The sequence below is a fragment of the Saccopteryx bilineata genome, chromosome 1 (assembly GCF_036850765.1).
Source record: "Saccopteryx bilineata isolate mSacBil1 chromosome 1, mSacBil1_pri_phased_curated, whole genome shotgun sequence".
Lineage (NCBI taxonomy): Eukaryota > Metazoa > Chordata > Mammalia > Chiroptera > Emballonuridae > Saccopteryx > Saccopteryx bilineata.
This window is the reverse complement of record NC_089490.1, coordinates 134,126,954-134,152,312: the sequence shown is the minus strand read 5'-3', so window position 1 is coordinate 134,152,312 and position 25,359 is coordinate 134,126,954. Positions and strand designations below refer to the sequence as shown.

Sequence of the window (25,359 nt, the reverse complement as noted above, 5' to 3'; positions counted from 1 at the left end):
TGGTTCCCCTGAGATCCACTTTCTGCCATCTCTTATTGGTGGCTACTTGTTGGGCTCAAAACTGTTAATCAGGGGTTGAGTAAGGTATTGGATGTGGCTTGCCCCTTAGCCTCAGGTGTCATTCTATCCAGACTCCTTTTTTATTTTATTTTATTTTATTTTATATTTTTCTTCTTTCTCAGCCCTCAGAAGGGTGTGGACACAGGAGTCCAATGGGTGCAGCCTCTGTGTTCCTGAGGTGTGGTCTGTCTTCAGGCCTACTACCAGTGCTGCCACCACCTCGGGCATTGGGGCAAGGGTGCTGCCGGCACCAGCCTGCTGCTGCTGCAGTTTCCAGCTCAGCCTCATGGGCAGGACTGCATTCTTGCGGCCGGCTGCAAGCCTCGGCTGGTTCCCCAGCCTCTGCCTTGACCCTGATGGTGGGACTGCAGTCAGAACCATCCTTGCACACCTGTCCCGCAGCTGCGGGCTGGACTGCATTTGCGTGGCCCATTTTTGGCTGACCCCTTCAGGTGGGACTGCGTTTGTGCACCTGGTTACAACTGCTGTGGGGCCCCTGCTTTGCAACCCCCCCCCCTCATGGATGGGACCATGCTTTCATATCCTGCCGCAGTGCCCACCCTCCAGTAAGCACTCAGCAATGTGGAGGTGGGCGATGTAGCTCAGACCTCAGCACTGAATACTGTATCCCTGATAGGCTCCCTAATTCTAAGTTACTCTTTGTTCTGACTATAGCAGGAGAGCTTCCGTTTGGCTGGTGACCTGCTTCCCTTTGCAAGTATTGCTGATTCCAGGAAAAATATTCACTTTATATTTGGGGAGTCTCTCAGCCCAGGGGTTAGGGTGGCTGTCCCTCAAATTATTTCTCCCTGTGCCTCCTAGATTACACTCTCTTCCTGCTATTCTGGTCTTTGCAGCTCTCCCCACCCCCCGGAGTCCCAGATAAGTGGTTGTGAAAGAGGTGTTCTGCATGGTCCCTTTAAGATGAATCCTAGGTCTGAGAAATCTGTCTCTTTGTCGCAAACAGTATCCTGGCTCATTTCGCAGCTAAATACTGTCCATATGCCTCTTCTAGGCTCTGGGATTGCAGGCTGGGAATTCAGTCCTGGGGCCCAGGACCCTCCCATCTCTGAGAAATCCACCACCACCATGGGAGTCCCTCCAGGCCACCGCTTGCCCCTGGGAGCTGGGCAGCCCTCTCCACATTTCCGCTTTTCCTACCAGTCTCAGTGTGGCTTTTTCGGTGATCTTTGGTTATAGATTCCTCTTGGTTTAGCCCAAAGTTGGTTTTTCCAGATGATTGTTTCTAAAATTAAGTTGTTATCCACTTTGATTCTAGGAGGTGGAAGTTGGAACGTCCGCCTACTCCATCACCATCTTGCCGCCCCCACAAATATTAAACTTTGTCAATCTAGCAACATTTATTAAGATGACATAAACACAAGGTACTTTTTTGGATGTTGTGAAAAAAAACAAATATATTTGTTTGGTTGTTTGTTCAACTTTTACCCCTTTCTCAAAATGATTTAAAATCATTTTTGACAAGAAGATATGCAAGAAGGAGAAGGACGAAGTAAAATAAAGAACAGAAGGGGAAAAGAAAGTAACAGGTGAAAACCAGTTAAATGCCAACAAAACTAGAAAATTTTGACCAGACAGAAAAATAAGACTATGAGAACTAGCATTCTGAAACTTGATGATCCTTGAAAATAAATTTTAAATATATTTCTGTTTATAAAATCTAGTGCCTGCCTTCCAACAGCTTAAAATTAAGCAATGGGATTAAGATGCAGATACAAATAATCAAAAGGATTAAATTAAAGTTGGAGCATCCTAAGTAACTACAAGGAAACAGTAAATATACTCCTTGAATGGTACAAGGACGGCATCATGAAAATTCCAATAATTGTCTAAGAACTCACAAGCCGATGTCACAACACACATGTCAGAGCACACCTGCTCCACAAGGAATGATTTCTGCAGTGAGACCCCTAAGGTAAAAAATGCCCAAGGAGCTGGGGGCAAATGGTGCATTCTTCATGTCTATTCTTGCTTCATTCTGCAACTCCTATTGCTGCTGATGCTTCTGATGCTTCTGCCTGATCTCAGTCTCAAGTCTCAAGTCTCCTAAATTCTGATATCTCCCATATCCCCAATTCTGATGTCTCCCATCTCCCCAATTCTGATGTCTCCCTCTCCTCAATTCTGATGTTTTCTGTCTCTCACCTAGTAGTGCCAGCATGGGTAGATATACGGCTTAGGGACAAGAGAGGCACAGGGCTTCTATCACATCAACCATTACATCAGTGCAGTGGTGTCTACTTGCTGAGCTAACTTGCTGAGCTAGCTAGCACATACCCAAAAAAGTAGTCTTTCAAGCTGCTGACCTAGAAATGCCTGGGAACTAAGGCTAAGTAAGCTAGTCTAAATATACTTGGGAGCTAGTACTAGGGTATGCAGCCCAGAGAGTCAAAGGATCTGGTGCTACTTACAGTTTCTTATGAGAATCAGAACTCACATCCTGGTCTTCACTATTAGAGTGTCCATACATGCTTGTAAAAATAAGCTCTGACTCCACGAGGATGCCTCTCAACATAAACCGCAAAGGAGACGGTAGGACATACCAGTTAGGGGCATGGACTTTAGAGCTGGACTGTGAAGTTTAAATATCAGCCCAGCCACAAACAACCTGTGTGACATTGATCAAGTTACCCAATATAATTCCTCATCTGTACAATGAGAATGATAATCATACTGGACTGATAACATTGTTGTAAGAGAGGAATTAATGAGTTAATACACATAATGCACTTAGGTCAGTGAGTGCCTGGGACATAACTTTTGTGACAGCACTAGAATTTTTATGTGGTGAAAATAAAAAGGAACCAAATTAACTGCTTGTCAACTTAATGTTAAGAAACATGACATTAATTTTAATAATTTCCTTTATGTGGTAGATGTTTTTAGTAAACATAATAGTTACATGCATGCTTCCCATTTGGCCATTTACCCTGAGTTTATAAGAGATTTTCAGGATCTATGGGACACAGTGAAAGCAGTTCTGAGAAGGAAGTTCATAGCATTACAGGCATGCCTTAAGAAGCAAAAAAATGTTCAAATAGACAATATAAGTGTACATCTAAAAGAGCAGGAAAAACACAAGTAAAGGCCAGATCAAGTGAAAGGGAGGAAATAATAAAAATCTGGGTGGAAATAAATAGCAGAGAGAGTAAAAATAATAAAAATAAAGAAGATCAATAAAAACCAAGAGTTGGTTCTTTGAAAACACAAACATGATTGACAAACCTTTAACTATATTCATCAAGGAAAAAAGAGAGAGGACTCAAATAAATAAAACTGGACATGAAAGATCATAAGTAACAACTGACATCACAAAAATGCAAAGTATTGTAAGAAAATACTATAAAGAACTATATGCCAAGAAACTGGACAATCTGGGTGAAATGGATAAATTCCTAGATATATATAATCTTTCAAAACTAAATCTTAAAGAATCAGAAAACCTGAGGAGACCAACTGCAGCCAATGAAACTGAAGCAGTAATCAACTCCCAGCAAACAGAAGTCCTGGACCCGATGGCTTCACAAGACAATTTTACCAAACACTGAAAAAAACTGACATTTATTCTTCTCAAACTATTATAAAACATTCAAGAGGGAAGACTTCCAACCTCTTTTTATAAGGCAAACATTATCCTGATTCCAAAACCAGATAAAAACACTGCATTATCCTGATGAACATAGATGCTAAAATTCTCAACAAACTGGATCCAGCTACACATTTAAAACATCATACACCTGCTGTCTTGTGGTGGCATAGTGGATAAAGCATCAACCTGGAATGCTGAGGTAGCCAATTCAAAACTTTGGGCTTGCCTAGTCAAGGCACTTATGACAACCAATCAATGAACAACTAAAGTGAAGCAACTATGAGTTTATATTTCTCACTCCACCCCACCTCTCTCCTCTCTATATAAAATTAATGAATAAAAACTTTTTAAAAATCTACACTACAATCAAGTGGGATTTATTTCAGGGATACAAGGTTGGTACAATATTTGCAAATTAATAAGTGTAATACATCACATAAAAAAATGAAGGATAAAAATTACATGATCAATCAATAGATGTAGAAAAACCATTTGATAAAATCCAACACACACTTATGATTAAAACTCTCTGTAAAGACATAAGAGAAATGGCACCATGAGGAGCATTCTCGATACCTCTCCCCAAAATTTCAACAAGTTCTACAACCAGTGACAGAGAAATCTATCCTTGGAGCATCTGAAAGTCCCACAGACTGAACATGAAGGTATGATCAAGTGAAAAATTGACTAAATATATAATCAACCCTGTAGGAAATAAGACGGAGAACAGAACACTCCACCTTCCTCACTAACCTGAGCAAAGGCTGCTTTCACTTGGAACTGAGAGGGGCGATGCTGGGAATGCAGAGGGAACCGGGCTGAGGCACAGACATCCAAGCAGAGGAAAGAATGTGCCCGTGGCAATTCAGCCCACGCGAGCTAACGCCAGTGCTAAACCCAGCAAAGGCTGGGGAGTGGTGGCCTCCATCACCCCTGATATCCTGGTCGGTGAGTGCAGATAGTGTGCAAAAGGTTCCTCCTAGAGCCCCAGGAGTGGGTGCCCATGTTCCTGGACAGAGGGGCAGGGTCAGAGGCCTCTGTGTGGGCTGGAACCAGAGTCTCGGAGTGGTTCCTGCTCCCCCAACAGCGCAAGAGGAGTGCGCAAAAGTAAACTTCCCTACACTCAAACTTCTCCAGGCAGGCCGGGCACCTCCACCAGGTTAATAATGCACATTCCTGGGGAAGAAAAAAATACAAGAGCGCTAGGGGGAAGGGCTCATAAGCAGCTTGCAGTCTGTCTCTGGAGCAGATCTGCAGATCCAATCGCTGAATCCAGTCTGCTCACCTCCCAACTGACTTATGCAGCTCTAATAGACAAGATCTCTCTCAGATCAGCAATCTAAGATAAGAGACATGATATTTTTAGTGCCTCTTGCTATGCATGTAGGGGCGAAGGCAACTTCTGGTCAGCTGATACAGGGTGAAAAACACATTCTTACGAAACAAACCTCAGAGAACACTGCAGAAGTTAGACAGCATAGGCTGTAGGCTTTTTAACAAGGAAGAAGCCTGCAGGAAACAATCCCACAAAGCTAAGGCAAATTTAACTAGATATACCTGGGGAACTGAACAGAAGTCAACACCCACCCCCACCTGCTAAAGCTGGTGGCTCTTACTGGCAAATCTTTCATTCTCAGGGCTGTACGTTAAAAAGAGGGACTTGGCAGCTTTTAAGACCTCCTGTTCTGCAGGCAGCAACGAGGGCATCTTCTTCCCAGCCAAAACAGGCTACAAAGTGCAAAAAGCCTGGGGAGAGTGGTCCTACAGAGTGCTGAAGCATACTGGACACACCTGGAGGGTCATAGAAAGGCACCTTGAGAGCAATTGGCTCCCAGCCATGCCTGATTATGCTGGCAGCTCTGACTGACAGAGCCTTACCCAGAGCCTGGCACTGAGTAAGGATAGAGTGGGGATTTGCCAGCTCTTTGAGCCTCTTACTCTCCAGGCAGTGGCAGCGGCAACCTCATAGCTGGATCATCAGGCTGCTAATTCAGGAAGGAGAGACTAGGAGAGAGGCTCAGAGAAAATGGACTCTCCCATTGGTAAAGCATGCAAATGATAACGAGCCCTGACTACCAACGAGACTAAGGCCCTAGTACATGACATAGCCATAGAGACACATCAACTGCAAATCTCTACCTAAGTGTGACACAGGGGCAGAGCCTGGGGTACAGAGCTACTAACCAGAAAGAGGGAGAGGAAAAAAAGGAAGAAGATAACCTCTAAAAATCAAGAAAAATCCACAGACTTAATAACTTTTTCCACTTTTTTTTGTTTCCTTCATCTTCTCATCTTTATTTTTTTTTCTTCCACCTGGGTCCTTTTATTCTCTGCTAGTTCTATTCTTTTCTCTTCATCTTGTACTACATTACCTATAAGTGTTACATTTCTCTTTTTTTTTTTCATTTCTTCTTCCTTTCTATCTATGAGAGTTACACTCCAAAACCCTTAATTCCCTATTCCTTTTTTTTCTATTTTTTTTCTTCTTTTTTCCCTTTTTTTTCTTCCTCTCTCTTAGTTTCTTCTTTTCTCCTTTACTTTTCCTGTCATTCGAGCCTCACTCACGAACAAATTATTTTATTTGGGACCCAAATTTTTTCTTTATGGAATCTTGGGTGTTTTTTACTTCACATTTTAACTCATTAGCATTCCCCCCAACCCCAGCTCTCCATTCTATCTAGTTTTTGTTCCATTAAAAATAATAACACTTTTTTCTTTTTCTTGTTTCTCTCTTATCCCTTTCATTATATCTCTCAGTCAACCATCATTTACAAGCAAATCATTTTATTCTTGATCCAAATTTTTTCATTCTTTGCATTTTGTGGGTCCCTACCTCCTTTTTGTCCCTTTATCACTTCTCCCCAACTCAGACCCTCCATTATAGGTAGTTTTTGTTCCATTTAGCACCCTATAATTCACAGTTTTTCATGGTATTTTCTCAAAAAGAAAGAGAAAAAAGGAAAAAAATAATAAATTTTTTTTACTTTATTTTTTAACTTTTTATTCTTTATTAATTCTCATTAGTGTTATTAACAAAACCACCCTCAGATACCATTAAGAAAAAGGAAGTTGAATATCATGGATACAAAAGACAGAGATGTAGCACAGATAGATGAAGAAAAATCTATGGGAAAAAATTTAATAGATTGGAAACCTTGGAGTTAAATGACAGAAAATTTAAAATAGAAATCCTAAAAATACTCAAAGATATACAAGAAAACACAGAAAGGCAATTTAGGGAGCTCAAAAAACGACTCAATGGGCCCTGGCCGGTTGGCTCAGTGGTAGAGCATCGGCCTAGCGTGCAGGAGTCCCGGGTTCAATTCCCGGCCAGGGCACATAGGAGAAGCACCCATCTGCTTCTCCACTCCTCCCCCTCTCCTTCCTCTCTGTCTCTTTCTTCCCCTTCCGCAGCCGAGGCTCCATTGGAGCAAAGATGGCCCGGGTGCTGGGGATGGCTCCTTAGCCTCTGCCCCAGGTGCTAGAGTGGCTCTGGTCATGAAAGAGCGACACCCTGGATGGGCAGAGCATCGCCCCCTGGTGGGCGTGCCGGGTGGATCTGTCTGACTGCCTCCCCGTTTCCAGCTTCAGAAAAAAATAAAAAAACAACTCAATGAACACAAAGAATATATTACCAAGGAAATGAAAACTATGAAAACAAATCAAACAAAAATGAAAAATTCAATTCATGAACTGTAAAAGGAGGTAACAAGCTGAGCTAATAGAACAGGCCAGATAGAACATAGGTTTAGTGACATAGAAGACAAGCAACTTGAGGCACAACAGAGAGAAGAAGAGAGAGACTCAAAAATTTTTAAAAATGAGAAAGCCTTATAGGAATTGTCTGACTCCACCAAAAAGAATAACATAAGAATAATAGGTATATCAGAAAGAGAAGAGAGAGAAAATGGAATGGAGAACATATTCAAACAAATAATAGATGAGAACTTCCCAAGCCTGTGGAAAAAACTAAAGCCTCAAATTCAAGAAGCAAACAGAACACTGAGTTGTCTTAACCCCAACAAACCTACTCCAAGGCATATCATAATGAAATAGGCACAAACCAATGACAAAGAAAAAATTCTCAAGGCAGCCAAGGAAAAAAGAATACAACATTTAAAGGAAGGCCTGTTAGATTATCATTGGCTTTCTCAACAGAAACTCTACAAGCTAGAAGAGAGTGGACCCCAATATTTAAAGTCCTGAAAGAGAGGAACTTTTAGCCAAGAATACTGTACACATCAAAGCTATCCTTCAAATACGAAGGAGAAATAAAAACATTCACAGATACAGAAAAGATGAGGGAATTTATCATCAGAAAACCCCCACTTCAGGAAATACTAAAGGGGGTTTTCCAATCAGATACAAAGAACAAAACCAAACCAAACCACAAGTAAAAGCTCCACCAAGAACACAATAAAACCAAAGTTCAACTGTGACAACAAAAACAAAAAAGGGGGGGAGGAGGACAGAGATTAACAGTAGCAAAGGACAATGGAATGAAGAAGCAGTGATAAGCTAGTATACTACAATGAACATGGTAGGTACCCATTTCATTACTTAATGGTAACTACCCCTGAAAAAAACACCACAAAAGCACATGACTTAAAGAAGGTAGTAACAGAGGAAAGAAGTATGGATTACAACCAAACTAAAACAAATGATAGAAAAACAAAAGAGAAGAATCAAACAAAATACATAACTAACAGAAAGCAATTTATAAAATGGCAATAGGGAACCTTCAAGTGTCAATAATTACACTAAATGTAAATGAATTAAACTCACCAATAAAAAGACACAGAGTAGCAAAATGAATTTAAAAAGAAAATCCAACTGTATGCTGCCTACAAGAAACACATCTAAGCAACAAGGGTAAAAACAAATTCAAAGTGAAAGGCTGGAAAACAATACTCCAAGCAAATAACATCCAAAAAAAAGCAGGTGTAGCAATACTCATATCTAATAATGCTGAATACAAGACAGCAAAAGTAATCAGAGACAAAAATGGTCATTTGATAATGATTAAGGGGACACTGAATCAAGAAGACATAACAATTCTTTTTTTATTTTTTTGTATTTTTCTGAAGTTGGAAAAGGGGAGGCAGTCAGACAGACTCCTGCATGCGCCCGACCAGGATCCACCCGGCATGCCCACCAGGAGGCAATGCTCTGCCCATCTGGGGCATCGCTCTGTTGCCACCAGAGCCATTCTAGCGCCTGAGGCAGAGGCCATGGAGCCATCCTCAGCACCCGGGCCAACTTTGCTCCAATGGAGCCTTGGCTGTGGGAGGGGAAGAAAGAGACAGATTGGAAGGAGAGGGGGAGGGGTGGAGAAGCTGATGGGCGTTTCTCCTGTGTGCCCTGGCCGGGAATTGAACCCAGGACTCCTGCATGCCAGGCTGATGCTCTACCACTGAGCCAACCAACCAGGGCCACAATTCTTAATATGTATGCACCAAACCAAGGAGCACCAAAATACATAAGACAGCTGCTGATTGAACTAAAAACAAAAACTGACAAAAATACAAACATACTTGGAGACCTTAATATACCGCTGATGGGTCTAGATCATTCATCCCAACAGAAAATTAATAAAGAAATATTGGCCTTAAACAAAATACTAGAGCAATTGGATATGATAGACATCTACAGGACATTTCATCCCAAAGCAACAGAGTATACATTTTTCTCTAGTGTACATGAAACATTCTCAAGAATTCACCATATGTTGGACCACAAAAGTAACATCAGCAAATTCAGAAAAATTGATATGGTACCAAGCATATTTTCTGATCATAAAGCCTTGAAACTAGAATTCAACTGCAAAAAAGAGGAGAAAAAACCCACAAAAATGTGGAAACTAAACAACATAATTTTAAAAAATGAGTGGGTCAAAGAAGAAATAAGTGCAGAGATCAAAAGATATATACAGACAAATGAAAATAACAATATGACATATCAGAATCTCTGGGATGCAGCAAAAGCAGTAATAAAAGAGAAGTTCGTATCACTTCAGGTCTATATGAACAAACAAGAGAGAGCCCAAGTAAACCACTTAACTTCACACCTTAAAGAACTAGAAAAAGAAAAACAAAGACAATCCAAAAACAGTCGAAGAAAGAAAATAATAAAAATGGAGCAGAAATAAATAAAATAGAGAATAGAAAAACTATAGAAAAAATTAATAAAACAAGAGCTCGTTCTTTGAAAAGATCAACAAAATTGACAAACCCTTGGCAAGATTTACCAAGGAAAAAAGAGAAAGAACTCATATAAACAAAATCCAAAATGAAAGAGGAGAAATCACCACAGATATCATAGATATACAAAGACTTATTGTAGAATATTATGAAAAACAATATGGCACCAAATTCAACAATCTAGAAGAAATGGATAAATTCCTAGAACAATACAACCTTCCTAGACTGAGTCATGAAGAAGTAGAAAGCCTAAACGGACTAATTAGCAGGGAGGAAATGAAAAAACTATTAAAAACCTCTCCAAAAGTAAAGGTCCAGGCCCAGATGGTTATACTAGTGAATTCTATCAAACATTCAAAGAAGACTTGCTTCTCATTCTACTCAAAGTCTTCCAAAAAATTGAAGAAGAAGCAATACTTCTAAACACATTTTATGAGGCCAACATAACCCTCATACCAAAACCGGGCAAGGACAGCACAAAAAAAGAAAACTACAGACCAATATCTCTAATGAATACAGATGCTAAAATACTAAACAAAATAGTAGCAAATCAAATACAACAACATATTAAAAAATAATACATCATGATCAAGTGGGATTCATCCCAGAATCTCAAGGATGGTTCAACATATGGAAAACGGTTAACGTAATACACCAGATCAACAAAACAAAGAAAAAAACCCACATGATCTTATCAATAGATGCAGAAAAGGCATTCGATAAAATACAACACAACTTTATGTTTAAAACACTCAACAAAATTGGAGTAAAAGGAAAATATTTCAACATGATAAAGGCCATATATAATAAATCATCAGCTAACATCATATTAAATGACATAAAACTGAGGACTTTCCCCCTTAAATCAGGAACAAGACAGGGTTGTCCACTCTCTCCATTCTTATTTAATGTGGTGCTAGAAGTTCTAGCCCGAGCAATCAGACAAGATAAAGAAATAAAAGGCATCCATATCAGAAAAGAAGAAGTAAAGGTTTCATTTTTTGCAGATGATATGATTCTATACATCAAAAACCCCAAAGTCTCTACAAAACATTACTAGAAACAATATAGCAATACAGTAAGGTCGCAGGGTACAAAATTAATATACAAAAGTTCATAGTCTTTCTATATGCCAACAACAAAACATTAGAAAACAAACACAAAAAAATAATCCCCTTCACTATTCCAACAAAAAAAATAAAATAGCTAGGAATAAACATAACAAAAAATGTAAAGGACCTATATAACAAAAACTACAAAGTCTTGTTAAGGGAAATCAAAAAAGATACAATGAAATGGAAAATTATTCCTTGTTCTTGGATAGGAAGAATAAATATAAACAAAATGACCATATTATCCAAAACAATATACAAATTTAATGCAATTCCCATCAAAATTCCAATGACATTTTTTAAAGAAATGGAACAAAAATTCATCAGATTTGTATGGAACTATAAAAAACCCAGAATAGCCCTGTCCGGTTGGCTCAGTGGTAGAACGTCAGCCTGGCGTGCAGGAGACCCAGGTTCAATTCCTAGCCAGGGCACACAAGAGAAGCGCCCATCTGCTTCTCCACCCCTCCCCCTTTCCTTCCATTTTGTCTTTCTCTTCCCCTCCCACAGCCAAGGCTCCATTGGAGCAAAGTTGGCCCGGGCGCTGAGGATGGCTCTGTGGCCTCTGCCTCAGGCACTAGAATGGCCCCAGTTGCAGTGGAGCAATGCCCCAGATGGGCAGAGCATTGCCCCTGGTGGGTCTGCTGGGTGGATCCCAGCCTGGTGCATGTGGGAGACTGTCTGACTGCCTCCCTGTTTCCAACTTCAGAAAAATACAAAAACAAACAAAAAAAACCCCAAATAGCCAAAGCAATACTAAGGCGCAAAAAAAAAAAACGAAGCTGGGGGCATTACAACACCTGACTTCAAATTATATTATAAAGCCACGACAATCAAAACAGCATGATATTGGCAGAAAAATAGACACTCAAACCAATGGAACAGAATAGAAAGTCCAGAAATAAAACCACATATATATGGTCAAATAATTTTTGATAAAAGGGCCAACAACACACAATAGAGAAAAGAAAGCCTCTTCAACAAATGGTGCTGGAAAAACTGGAAAGCCACATGCAAAAGAGTGAAACTCAACTACAGTTTGTCCCCTTGTACTAAAATTAATTCAGAATGGATCAAAGACCTAAATATAAGACCTGAAACAATAAAGTACATAGAAGAAAACATAGGTACTAAACTCATGGACCTTGGTTTTAAAGAGCATTTTATGAATTTGACTCCAAAGGCAAGAGAAGTGAAGGCAAAGATAAATGAATGGGACTACATCAGACTAAGAAGTTTTTGCTCAGCAAGAGAAACTGACAACAAAATAAACAGACAGCCAACTAAATAGGAACTGATATTTTCAAACAACAGCTCAGATAAGGGCCTAATATCCAAAATATACAAAGAACTCATAAAACTCAACAACAAACAAACATACAATCCAATAAAAAAATGGGAAGAGGACATGAACAGACACTTCTCCCAGAAAGAAATACAAATGGCCAACCGATATATGAAAAGATGCTCATCTTCATTAGTTATTAGAGAAATGCAAATCAAAATTACAATGAGATACCACCTCACACTTGTTAGATTAGCTATTATCAACAAGACAGTTAATAGCAAATGCTGGAGAGACTGTGGAGAAAAAGGAACTCTCATTCACTGTTGGTGGGAATGTAAAGTAATACAACCATTATGGAAGAAAGTATAGTTGTTCCTCAAAAAACTGAAAATAGAACTATCATATGACCCAGCAATCCCTCTAGTGGGTATATACCCCTAAAACTCGGAGACAGTGATACGTAAACACACATGTAACCCCATGTTCATTGCAGCATTTTTCACAGTGGCCAAGATATGGAAACAACCAAAAGCCCTTCAATAGATGACTCGATAAAGAAGATGTGGCACATATACACTATGGAATACTACTCAGCCATAAGAAATGATGACATCAGATCATTTACAACAAAATGGATCAATCTTGATAACATTATACCATGTGAAATAAGTAAATCAGAAAAAAACTAAGAACTACATGATTCCATACACAGGTGGGACATAAAAATGAGACTAAGAGACATGGACAATAGTGTGGTGGTCACCGGAGGTGGGGGAGGAGAGGGCAGTAGAGGGGGAGGGGGAGGGGAGAGGCACAAAGAAAATCAGATAGAATGTGATGGAGTACAATCTGACTTTGGGTGATGGATATGCAACATAATTGCATGACAAGATAACCTGAAGATGTTTTCTTTGAATGTATGTACCCTGATTTGATATCACCGCATTAAAATTAAAAAATTTATTTTAAAAAACTCTCTGTAAAGTGGGAATAGAGGGACCATACCTCAGCATAATAAAAGCCATATATGACAAACTAACATCATACTCAATGGGCAAACACTACAAGTGTTTCTTTTAAGATCAGAAAAAGGGGTGTCCCCTTTCACCACTCTTATTCAACATAGTACTGGATGTCCTAGCCACAGAAAGCAAACAAGAAGAAGAAATAAAAAGCATCTAATTAGAAAAGAGGAAATGAAAATGTCATCATTTGCTGATGACACAATATTGTACATAGAAGACCCTAAAGTCTCCACAAAAAAAACTAGTAGACCTAATAAATAAATTTGGCAAAGTATCAGGACACAAAATTAATATTTCAAAATCAGTGGCATTTTTATGCATCAATAATGAACTATCAGAAAGAGAAATTAAGGAAACATCCCATTTACTACTGCAAAAAACAAGAAAGAAAAATAATAAAATACCTAGGAATAAATTTAACCAAGGAGTTAAAAGACTTGTACTCAGAAAATTAGAGGACATTGAAAAAAAAAATTGAGAAAGATACAAATAAGAGGAAGCACATACCATGTTTATGGATTGAAAGAGTTAACATCATTAAAATGTCCTTACTATCAAAGCAATCTATAGATTCAATGGAATTCCTGTCAAGATACCAATGGTATATTTCACAGAACTAGAAAAAATATTTCAAAATTTTATATGGAGTCACAAAAGACCTCGAAAAGAGCCACAGCAATCTTAAGAAAGAAGAACAGAGTTGGAGGAATCACACTACCTGATATCAAACTACACAACAGTCCGTATTAATCAAAACAGCATGGCACTGGCATAAAACTAGACATATAGATCAATGGAACAGAATAAAGAGCGCAGAAATAAACCCACATTTTTATCGTCAATGAATATTTGGCAAATGAGGCAAGAACATACAATGAGGTAAAGACAGTCTATTCAATAAATAGTGTTGGAGAAATTGGACAGATATGTGCAAAAAAATGAAACTAGACCACCTTCTTAAACCATACATAAGAATAAACTCAAAATGAAATAAAGATTTAAATGTAAAACTCAAAACCATAAAAATCCTAAGAAAAAACATAAGCAGTAAAATCTCGAACATTTTTTGTAGCAATATTATTTCTTATATGTCTCCTTGAGCAAGGGAAACAAAAGAAGAAATAAACAAATTGAACTATATCAAACTAAAGACTTTTTGCACAGCAAAGGAAACCATCAACAAAATGAAAAGGGAACCCACTGAATGGGAGAACATATTCAATGATACATCTAATAACAGGTTAATATCCAAAATATAAGGTCTACCGGAAAGTTTTGTCTGTTTCTATCACAACAAGTTTTGACACGTAAGCACATGTTTATTTGGCGCATGTGTGCCTCTCTATTTTTATCACTTAATGTATACATACTGAAGTAGCAAATTAACTAAAACAAAGTTGATTCACGTTAGTCTTATGTGTGAAGCCATAGTGTACCCATGGCTACTGATAAAGTTCATTTATGCCACTGTAATTTTTACAAATTTCAACAAGGAAGAAATGCTACAGAAGCATATTTGTCACATCCACCATATTCCCTGGACTTAGCACCCTCCGACTGTCACTTGTTTTTGTCCTTACTAAATTTTTTGAAGGGCAAAAAATTAAAAAATGAAGAAGATATCAGACAAGCACTGGTTCAATTTTTCACATCAAAAGATAAAACATTTTTCGAAAATGGGATATACAAATTGCCCTCACGCTGGCAAGAAATCATTAATAATAATGGCAATTATATTATTTAATAAAGTTTATTGACGTTAAGAAAAATGTGTATTTTGTTTTATTCCAAAAACGAACAGAACTTTCCGGTAGACCTTATATATAAAGAACTTATAAAACTCAACACCAGGAAGACAAACAATCCAAAAAAGAAATGAACAAAGGACCTGAATAGAACTTTTCCAGAAAAGACATACAGATGGCCAATAACATATGAAAAATGCTAAACATCATTAATCATTAGAGAGACACAAATAAAACCCACAGTGAGGTATCACCTCACACCTATCAGAATGGCTATCATCAATAAATCAACAATTTATTGGCGAGGATGTGGAGAAAAGAGAACCCTTGTGCACTGCTGGTGGGAATACAGGATCATTACAGCCACTGTGGAAAACATTATGGCATTTCTTCAAAACGTTAAAAATGGGCCTGACCTGTGGTGGCACAGTGGATAAAGCATTGACCTGAAACGCTGAGGTCACTGGTTCAAAACCCTAGGCTTGCCTGGTCAAGGCACATATGGGAGTTGATGCTTCCTGCTTCTCTCTCTCTCTCTCTCTCTCTCTCTCCTCTCTAAAATGAATAAATTTTTTTAAAAAGTTAAAAATGGATCTGCCTTTTGACTGAGCTATCCCACTTCTGAGACTACATCCTAAGAATTTTAAAACACTCTTTTGAAAGAATATATGCATCTCTATGTTCATCGAAGTGTTATTTACAATATCCAAGATTTGAAAACAGCCCAAGTGTTCATCAGTAGATGAGTGGATAAAAAAGCTGTGGTACACAGTGGAATACTACTCAGCCTTAAAAAATGAAGGAAATCTTACCTTTTGCATTGGCATTGATGGACCTGGGGATTATTATGCTAAGTGAAATAAGGTAGTCAGAATAAAACAAATACCATATGATCTCACTTATATGTGTAATCTAATGAACACAATAAACTGATGAACAAAATAGAAAAAGAACATGGACACATGGAACAGATAGACAGCTCTTAGAGGGGAAGGGGACAAGAGGACTAGATGAAAAAGCTTAAATGATTAGCCAAAAAGCATATATACATGACACAGGTACAGACAACAGGGTAGCAATAGCCAGAAGGAAAGGGGGTTTGGAATCAGGCGGTGGAAAGCAATGAGGGGAAAAATGGGGACAGAAGGTTGCTTGGGGTAGAAGGTGAAGAATGTGGCATGTAGATGATGTTATATTGAACTGTATACTTGAAACCTATATATGCTTTAGTAAACCATGTCACCACAATAAATTCCAAATAAAAACAAACAAAAAAGATTTTCTAGAAATTTTGAATTATGAGTCTAGAAAGTATCTGAGACATCAAGTGCTGAACACTTTATGTAGCTAACTGGAGGTTGAGGCCAGAGTGGGGGGGTCAAGGCCAGTGTGGTGGGGGTGGGGATGGCCAGCAGTCCATAACAAACAATGCTAGAATCCAGCATAGACTCTCAATTCTTTGTTCTCTGCTCTTTCCACAAGGTGTTGACTAGACTGAGACTGATTATAGACTACTCTTGGTTTTCTTGTCATCTCAAAGGCATTTTAATCTATCAACAATTTTTAATTCAATCAATATTTAATGTGCTCTCCTATGGTAGGAGCTGGTTTAGATGCTAGAGGTCGAATGGTGAGCAAGAGGAAGATAACACAAAGCAGGGGGTGTTGACATCTATCAGATGATCATTACGAGAGATGCTGATTGCAGTTGTGTGAAAGTTTACAAAGTCTATATGATCTTAAGGACATATGTAATAGAGGCATTTGGCCCAGTCAGGGAAGGCTTCCCCAAGGGAACGACAACTAAGCCTAAACATTGGCAAGGTTGAGGGAAGGAAAGGAAGGCCGATGCTCCAGACAGATGAATTAGCAAAACCTTGTGGCAGGTGGGAGAGCAGAGAGCCTGAGTTCAGGAGCTCTGAAAGTGAAGGAAACAGATACACAAAGGAGGAGGTCAGAGAATTAGTTCAGGGTCAAGGTTATACAGGCCTTGAAAATCACCTTAAAGAATATGGTTTTTATATAATAATAAATAGGAAACTATTGTAAGGCATAATGATCAAATTTTTCTTTTCAAAAGATCCGACTGCTCTGTGCTGAGTGACGGAGGCCAGGCTCAGACACTGGGAGGATCCTTAGGGTGGCGCTGTGTAAATGGGGCAACAAACAGATTCGGGACATGCAGACAGTGAAACCAATAGGACTCTGATAAATTAGACTAGAAGAACTGGAGGAGAGAAAATGGAGGGTATGATGTCATGCCCAGGTTCTGGTATGAAGAATCAGATGACTGGGGACAGGTGTCATTAACTGGGATATTGAAAGAGAACTAGAGTTCAGGAGGGAGCAGAAGGGACGGCAGTACTGGCCAAGGTACCAAGTCTGAGAAAAGTTATTTAAAGACTGCAAATGCATTTAGTTTAAGTTTTTCAGGATTTTATTATGGCACACAGGATAGAGTATGGTACAGTGTTCTTACTTCAAATAGTTCTCAAGCCCATCAGCTGTTTCTGGTTAAAGTCACTTCTTTACATGTAATTTGCATCTCTCTGAGATCTACCATGTGCAGCATCCCATGTTTAATGAACATAAGTGTGAAAAGCATGGTTTCTGAGGTGACTTCTAGTCTTTACAGAAGCCGATGTACTGAGACTCTTCAGAGGTTCAAATCCATAGCATCACACAGATAAAGCAGTATTTTACCTATTTATGTGGTGACACACATTTAACTAGAAATAGATCATTGGGAAAGTATCAGATAACTTTAAATGGAGACCACATTACTTTCATCTTAAATTTGTGACTTTTAAAAGTTGTCTAAAGAACAAATATTAAACAAAATTATCTCACAAAGCAATTATGTAAGAACAGAAGCAGAACAGCAGATAATAATTTCATTGGCTTTCCACATCAAGTGCAAGTGCAGAAGCTTTCATAACTTTATAGTGGACAGAGAGAACAAATGTGTGCATTTGATGCGATGTCCAACAGTTAGAACTATCAATGAAATCCAAGTATTTCCCAATAGGCATGCAGAGCAATAACGTACAGAATCTCCTCCCCCTTAGTGACTCATAACAATTTCATTATCTGTATTCATAGTTTTTAAAAGGTTTAAAATAGGTGGCATTAAATGTGTTTTACTTGAGGCAACAGAATTAAGCTAATAACACACCGAGTTATAAGTTCAGGATTGCAGGCAACATGTTTGCAATGACAAATAACTTGTTTCTCTCCATCCAAAATTATACATTGATAAAAAATTTATTCCTTTTGATTATATCATTTGCTTGGGTTTCAATTTCTGCCCATGATATCTAGACTATATATTTTAATGTGGTTATAGTGATGGATGGGCAGAACTAATGTTCTATTCGAATTGCATTTTTCACTATGTAGTAATGTTTAAGTTACTTGTTTACCATAAAGAGTATATTGATCACATAATTTCAAAAAAGCCTCCAAGAATATCATTCCCTACCTTATGTAGCACAGTTTATGGGTGCAAAATAGTTTGTTATTCTTTTTAAAAAAAAGAACCCCCAAAGACTCCTATTTATGCAAGTTTTACCAGTAAAATTTTTGAAGGGAGACTCCAATTTCATGAATGGTAATAACCTAACTATATTCCTCAGAATTACCAATTAAAGGACAAAATAACACATTGTAATTATTAAAATTGTGACTTGAAAATTGGAGATCAATTGTCCACTTGTATATGACTTATATTAATGCCTTCTTGAAGATAGTATAATTAAGTCAAAAACCAGAGCAAAAAATGTCATTCAGTGTAACTTTATTTACTATTTATTGACATACTTCAAGATCTTTAATTTCTAACCACCAAGGGTTCAAAAGACTACTTTTCCCATGAAGCTTAACATTAACATTAGTGAATTCATGTATTCGTGTGTTTTTTATTGTAAACATCTAAATTGTTCACATTGCCATAGATCCTGAACTCATAAGCGTGGACCATGCACAGGCTGGCAGCAAGCCAGGAAGCCACTCTGCAAGCAAACGGGTACTCTGCATAGGAGAAAAGTCATAGCACAACATTTAATGTCCAACCTGAGTCATCTCAGAATTTTACATATATTGACTTCTTAATTTCTATAGTATCTTGAACTCAACTGCTTGGTTGGTGATGGGGGTGACCTGGTTTGGGAGGGTTATTCCTGAAATAATTAAGGGAAGGGGGGCTCAATCTTTCTTCTTGGTTGCTTGTTCCTCCCCAGCACCTTTGTCTTTTTTCTCATCATCCTCAGCTTCTTTGGTGTCTTCTTCTTCTTCACCATCACCTCCCTCTTCCTCCTTTGCATCCTCAGATTCTTCCTTGGCAGCTTTAACATAAAAAAAAATGTACAAAACTCCAAATCCAGGGTAAGTCTAATCAAATATTTCTGCTTAGGTTTTGGGGGAAATTACAAATGTCAGAATGCTTCCCAAACACCTCTTGGCTCTACTTCCCAAGATACATGCAGCTGACAACATGGGCCAGGAATACTTTGCCCCTGAGCATGTAGTTAAATAGAATGAGATTACTTCCAGGTACTGGAGGCTCTACTCCTGTCCAGGACCTTGGTTTATTTTATTATATCCTTGGTATTTATTTATTTTCTTTAGGATTCCAAACTGCTGTGGTCACTGAATATATTTTGAAATGTTTAGTAAGAATGAAGAGAACTGGAGGAGGAGATTTTTAAATGTTATTTTCCAAAATCACCAAGCTAAGCAGAGATGCATATCTCTAGGAGGACAGCCAATTTTGGAAATCAGGGGCTCATCAGGATAAATGTATAATTTAACATTCTAAACTCAAATATGAATGGATAAGCAAGGCCTCATTACCTAATCCAGCTCCTAACAAATACCCATGCTCAGTCTGCACTTGAAATTGTAGGGGCTTGGGTTTTTGTCATACCTTCTTCCTCTTCTGCTCCCTCCTCTTCCTCACCTTCTTCCTTCTCCTCCTCTTCAGCTTCTCCTTCAGAAGCGGGTTCATCCTTTGCTTCCTCGGCTTTCACAGCCTCGATGGTCTCCTCCACCTCGATCTGCTCCTCCTGGACATGGCTGGTGTAGTATGAAGGGAAGGAGCGTGCTGACATCAAGTAGGAGCTGCTCTGTAAACCACCATAGGCAGATCGGCCGAAGACCTGGGAGCTTTGGGAGTAGCCACTGGCTATGCTTCCCACGCTGGTGAAACTGAGCCGGGTCTCCTCACCTTCCAACAGTTTCCTAGGGAGGCAGGGGCAGAGTAGTTTAACAAACCTGAACACAAGAAGTGTGCTAAATGACTTGCTCTGAGCCCACCACTCATCACCCTCCCCTACGGCCACCCTTAAAGATACATGGAAGCAAGAAGGCATGGGTATTATCTAAACCTAATGACTAGAGATGTTCTGACAGAGACTAGAACAAAAACACCACCACAAATTTTCAAGAACTTTCAAAATAGACCTAATTAGGTTTAAAATGTAATGGGAAGCTAAGAATAGGGCTCATTCTTTCATGCTTGTCAAAATACCTTCTTGAAAAAAAAAAGCCAAAAAGCAAACAATTATTTCAAAGGACTATTCTGGAAAGTTTCTGATTCATCATCAATGAAATGTGATTTCCTTCCTGAGGCTGCATGAGTGTTCACCTGTAAGCTGCAATCTCAATGTCCAAAGCCATCTTCACATTCAGGAGGTCTTGGTATTCTTTTAGATACCTCGCCATTTCGTTCTTTGTAGTTCTCAATTCATTTTCTAATTTGTTGATCGTGTCCTGTTGGAAGACAGACAGGTAAAGAAACCCAAGCATATCTCCCCACTGCTATCATTTTACTGTAGTATAGCTACAAAGGCCCGAGTTTAATTAAATTCAAGTGCACATCTTAGGAAAAAATCCCCCCCCTAAGTCAACTGCCTTTTTTCTTTAATCTTTCCTTCCTGCCTAAAAGTAGTAGTAGTAGTAGTAGTAATAATAATAATAATAATAATAATAATAATAATAATAATGCAGTTTCATAAGTCATGAGATGAAGACAAAAAACGATTTTTTTAATGATGGGAAAAAATATTATTATTTGGTGAAAAAAAAATCTTTTTTGTTTCCTTTAAGTCTGAAGTTAGTCATAAAATGCCTGCAAGGAACTGAGCTGATTTTTGTTTAACTTTGTTTCTCATTGATAGGTTAATTTTTATCCAAGTCACGGGGTAAGAAATAAATTTCTTTATAGAAAAAAGGTTGATAAAAATTTTTTTTTATTTAAAATACTTTCTATGTAGCTACATGATCATTTTTCTCCTCCCCAGAAGATGGAGATCCTTATAAAAGAAATACCTTACTGTGAATATTACCGCCTACAATTTTGAGTATTCCTGTCTACCTGCTAAGGGAAAAGGAGTGGTTGGTAAAACTAATCAGAAAGTATGCTGGTCACAGGTATCCTTCAGAACTAAGGAGAGCTCTTCGCTGTCTTCATTAATCAGATGGTTCAACCCACGCTGCAGAGAAACTCGTGGTTAATGCAGGATAACAGAGAGGCAGGAGACAACGCCCAGATGCCACCCCCACCCCCTCTCCCGCCCCATCAAACATTCTGCAGGGCTGGGCAGCTTTACTGTAGAACATAGATGCCACTACACCAAGCACAAGCTCCCAGACTAAAGTCGCGACCCCACTCCGGTCCTCAAGTGTCCCACCCCTCCCAACAGTCCATAGAACCAAATCTTACCCTGTAATAGCTGCATGCAGAGGCCCCATCTTCAGTCTCCATTTTCTGGGCGTGCCTTCAAACCCCCTCCTTTCCTCGATTCTACTGCCCCTCCGCCCCTCACCCCTCCTCCTCTCCCCGTGTTCTGCTGGTGGTCATACCTGCATAGCACTAATGTCGGCGTTCTGCTTATCCTCCAGCTCCTGCAGCTGCTTCTCCAGCGCTTCGTTCATGCCCCGGCACGCTTCGATCTCCAGGGTCTTGGCCTTGAGCAGGCGGCGGCTCTCGGACACCTCGTCCTTGGCGGCGCGCACCGCGTCGGTGTTCTTGGCCGCGCTCTCGGTCAGCACGGTGAAGCGACTCTTGAACCATTCCTCGGCGTTCTGCATGTTCTTGGCCGCCAGCTTCTCGTACTGGGCGCGGATGTCCTTGAGCGCGGCGGAGAGGTCGGGCTTGGAGGACACGTCCATCTCCACGGAGATCTGCGCGTACTGGATCTGCGCCTGCAGCTCGGCGATCTCCTCTTCGTGCACCTTCTTCAGAAAGGCGATCTCGTCCATCAGGCTGTCGATGCGCTTCTCCAGCTCAGCGCGGGCGAGAGCCGCCTCGTCCGCACCTTTGCGCGACTCCATCAGCCGGCCCTCGGCGTCCTCGCGGCTCAGCACCTCTTCCTCGTAGCGCGCCTGTAAGTTGCGCAGGGTCTCCTCCAGCCCCTCTCGCTCGCCCTGCAGAGCCTGTTTCTCGTTGGTGGCGTCTTCCGCCGCCAGACGCAGGTCGCGGATCTCCTGCTCGTACAGCGCCCGGAAGCGCGACGGCTCCGAGTGCTTCTGACGCAGCACCAGCAGCTCGGCTTCTAGGACCTTGTTCTGCTGCTCCAGGTCGTGCACGCGCTCGATAAAGCTAGCGAAGCGGTCGTTGAGGTCCTGCAGCTGAGCCTTCTCCTGGGTGCGGATCGACTTGAGGTCGTTGCTGATAGCGGCTACCTGGCTCAGGTCGAGGTTCTCGAGACTGGGCATCAAGGAGCCGGAGCTGGACGAGTAGCTGCGGCGCACCGACAGCGAGGAGGAGACGGGCGCCGAGTAGCTGGAGTAAGCGGAGCGCGCGGAGCCGTAGCCGCTGCGCACGCTGGAGATGTGCACCCGGGGCGTCTCCACGTAGCGCCGCTTGTAGGAGGTCGAGTAGTACGGCTCGTAACTGAAGGAACTCATGGTGGCGGTCGGTGCCCCTCTGGCTGGCGGCGGAGCAGGGGGCCTACGGAGAAAGAAGAATGGGGGAGAGAGGGAGAGGGAAGGATGGATGGCTGTGTGCGGCTCGGCGCAGTCCTGTCACCCTTATTTATACTCAGGGAGGATTCTGACGCAGCCTGCAATCCAGCGCCGCGCGCGCGCGCGCCGGTGGGGGCAGCGCTGCTGCAGCCGCGGCGGATTCTGCGCAAAGGGAAGGTGGGGGCGAGCCGCGGGCCTTCAGGGCGCGGCGGCTCTGGTCCCTTCCACTCTCCTCTGAGCCCCCTGTTTTCTCTGAGATTCCATACTTCCTAATTCATTTCTTTCCCCTTCCCCTACCCCCTCCTACTTAATCCTTTGACCTCGTATCCCCTGGTTTCTAATGTGTCCCCAATAACAAGCTCTCACTTCCTACTGACACCTTCGTTTCACAGTTCTCGGTACCACGGAGGCCTCCTCTCCCTCGAACTCGCCCCTTCCTTGCTCGGGGCCTCCGTCATCACACCCCTTGGTGTTTATGGCTGCAAGGAAGGGTCCTGCAGATATGCAAGTGACGGTCTAAGGCCGCAGGTCTGCGGCAAGTGTGGAGGCAAGTTTTCTGTTTCCTTATAGCTGTTTCTGGCACTTTAATACGTCTCCCTTTCTCCGGTTTTTCCCCCTCTCTAAAGCGCTTCTTATACACACAAGAAACTGCGGCACTGCAGGCATTGATTTGAACATTTCTAAACCTTTAGAATAGTTCATATCAGCCTTTTAGTGTTCCTAGATTTTCTCATTTCTTCCTGGGGAATGAAGCTTCCAATGGGTGTAACGAGGTGAAGAAGCGTCTTGGAGGAGGAGAGCCAGCCGAGAATGAGTTTGAAACTAACCGGGGTGAAAACCGACTGACTGCAAAGACAGCGAAGAGCTCCGCGACGGGGACCTCAGACTGTCACTGCATCCCGCGTCTTTATCGAGCTAAATTCCTGCTTGACATCTCCGACCGGAAAACGTTAGAGGCCCCTTTCCGTCCTTTTACACCTGTGCAGCACCCAACCTGATGATTTCAACCAGTCGTGCAGGTGGCTGGCCGAGAGGGACACGGTTGCCGGAGCCCCGAGCCCGAGGAAGCGGAACTCAGGTCCGAGACGCCCCGTTTTGGGGCAGACAAAATAGTCGCGTGATTCTTTCCCTCAATCCACTCATTAGAGAACAGATACAATTAGGAATCCCTGCACTTCCTTTAAGAAACACCCAGATACCGGGAACAGTGTGCGCGGCGTCCCTCACCGTGATGCGGCCCCGCGGTTTGTACAGCATATTATCCGTTTTGTTGGGGAACCCCTCCGCTTTCAGGGGCAGATCGCAGATATTTGCATAGGGCACCTAACATTTTTCTAAGCAAGAGTTTAATTTCCTTTATTTGTGTAACAGTGGCACTTGACGTGAAATTTACTGTCTTGTTTGTTCAAGCGGCAAACCAAAGGGAAACATGATAACTTTCCAAATAGAAAAAGCGGAATCGCTTTCTGGGTGACACTGGACGAGTGGAGTGCTTGAAGCCAGCACGCGCTGCTCCCTCCGACAGGATGGTGGGATGAGACTTAAGCTCTGAGGTTCTTTGCCGCTCTAAAACCCTGCGGTTCCTGTACCCCACCCTCTTCCTGCTAGAGGGAAAGACTGCAGCAGAGAACTTTGGGGGGGGGGGCGCGTTCTAAACCATCTCTCTGTCTCAAAGCATGCAGCTTTAGAGACAATAACTTGGCTAGTTTAAATCTATCAATCACTTTAGGGTGTCAAGCCTAAGCCATTAGGCCGTCCTAACTAAACGTGGCTTGGCCCTGGCAGACAAGATAGGGCCCTTATTCTGATGACTTTTTGAAGCCCACATGTCCTTGGTGTCCTCATTCACTAGTGATTCAACAGTAGGAAAAGCTTCTCTGAGGAGGATGAGGGAAGTGGGAGAGAACCTAGGTAAGCCATATTTTTGTCTCTCCCAATAACTTAGATGTGGATGAAAAGTAGCAGAAAGGAATTTTTTAACCTGCTCCGCATAAACCACATTGTTTCACACTCACTGTGTGTGTTTGCCTACACCACATTCTTACATAGTCATGAATACATTTCCTTTTGTGCCAGATCTCTTCTGTAGGAGTTTCAGGTCACCCTCCGGTATCTTAAGTCCATCAGCTCTTTTTTTTTTTTTTTTTTTTACTTTTGCTAAGGCTCCTGGCGGAAGCCTCTGACTGCAGACAAGGCTGCCCAGAAAAAGGGAGGGGCTGGTCGATGCTGCAAGGGCAGCGAAATACTGCAGAGAGAGAAAACCGTGGGGCACCTGCTGCCATGCTCGGGGAGCTGACAAGGGAGGCGTGCAGGAGTGGTGAAGGATGGGAACCAGGACTCAGCCCTTGGTTTTT

The 25,359-nt window shown here is 41.1% G+C and overlaps 1 protein-coding gene across 2 annotated transcripts; it reads right to left on the bottom strand.

Moving 5' to 3' along the window:
• Window positions 1–17,454: 17,454 nt before the first annotated feature.
• Window positions 17,455–23,073, bottom strand: NEFL (neurofilament light chain). Of its 2 annotated transcripts, none has more exons than XM_066267257.1 (4): window positions 21,902–23,073; window positions 20,685–20,809; window positions 19,965–20,278; window positions 17,455–19,383 (listed from the first exon to the last, which is right to left on the bottom strand). In XM_066267257.1, exons 1-4 carry the CDS (start codon window positions 22,946–22,948, stop codon window positions 19,244–19,246), a joined length of 1,626 nt encoding a protein of 541 aa, XP_066123354.1. In that variant the 5' UTR covers window positions 22,949–23,073; the 3' UTR covers window positions 17,455–19,243. The 2 variants fall into 2 exon arrangements, with proteins under 2 accessions (XP_066123354.1, XP_066123363.1); XM_066267266.1 differs by having other exon boundaries at window positions 19,998–20,278.
• Window positions 23,074–25,359: the final 2,286 nt, after the last annotated feature.

Excerpts from the sequence above, each read along its gene's own strand:
- NEFL (XM_066267257.1), bottom strand. The coding sequence starts at position 22,948 with ATGAGTTCCTTCAGTTACGAGCCGTACTACTCGACCTCCTACAAGCGG. Across the intron at positions 20,279-20,684 it reads ATTGAGATTGCAGCTTACAG|GAAACTGTTGGAAGGTGAGG; the intron begins GTGAACACTCAT and ends CTGCCTCCCTAG. Across the intron at positions 19,384-19,964 it reads GGGAGCAGAAGAGGAAGAAG|CTGCCAAGGAAGAATCTGAG; the intron begins GTATGACAAAAA and ends TTTATGTTAAAG.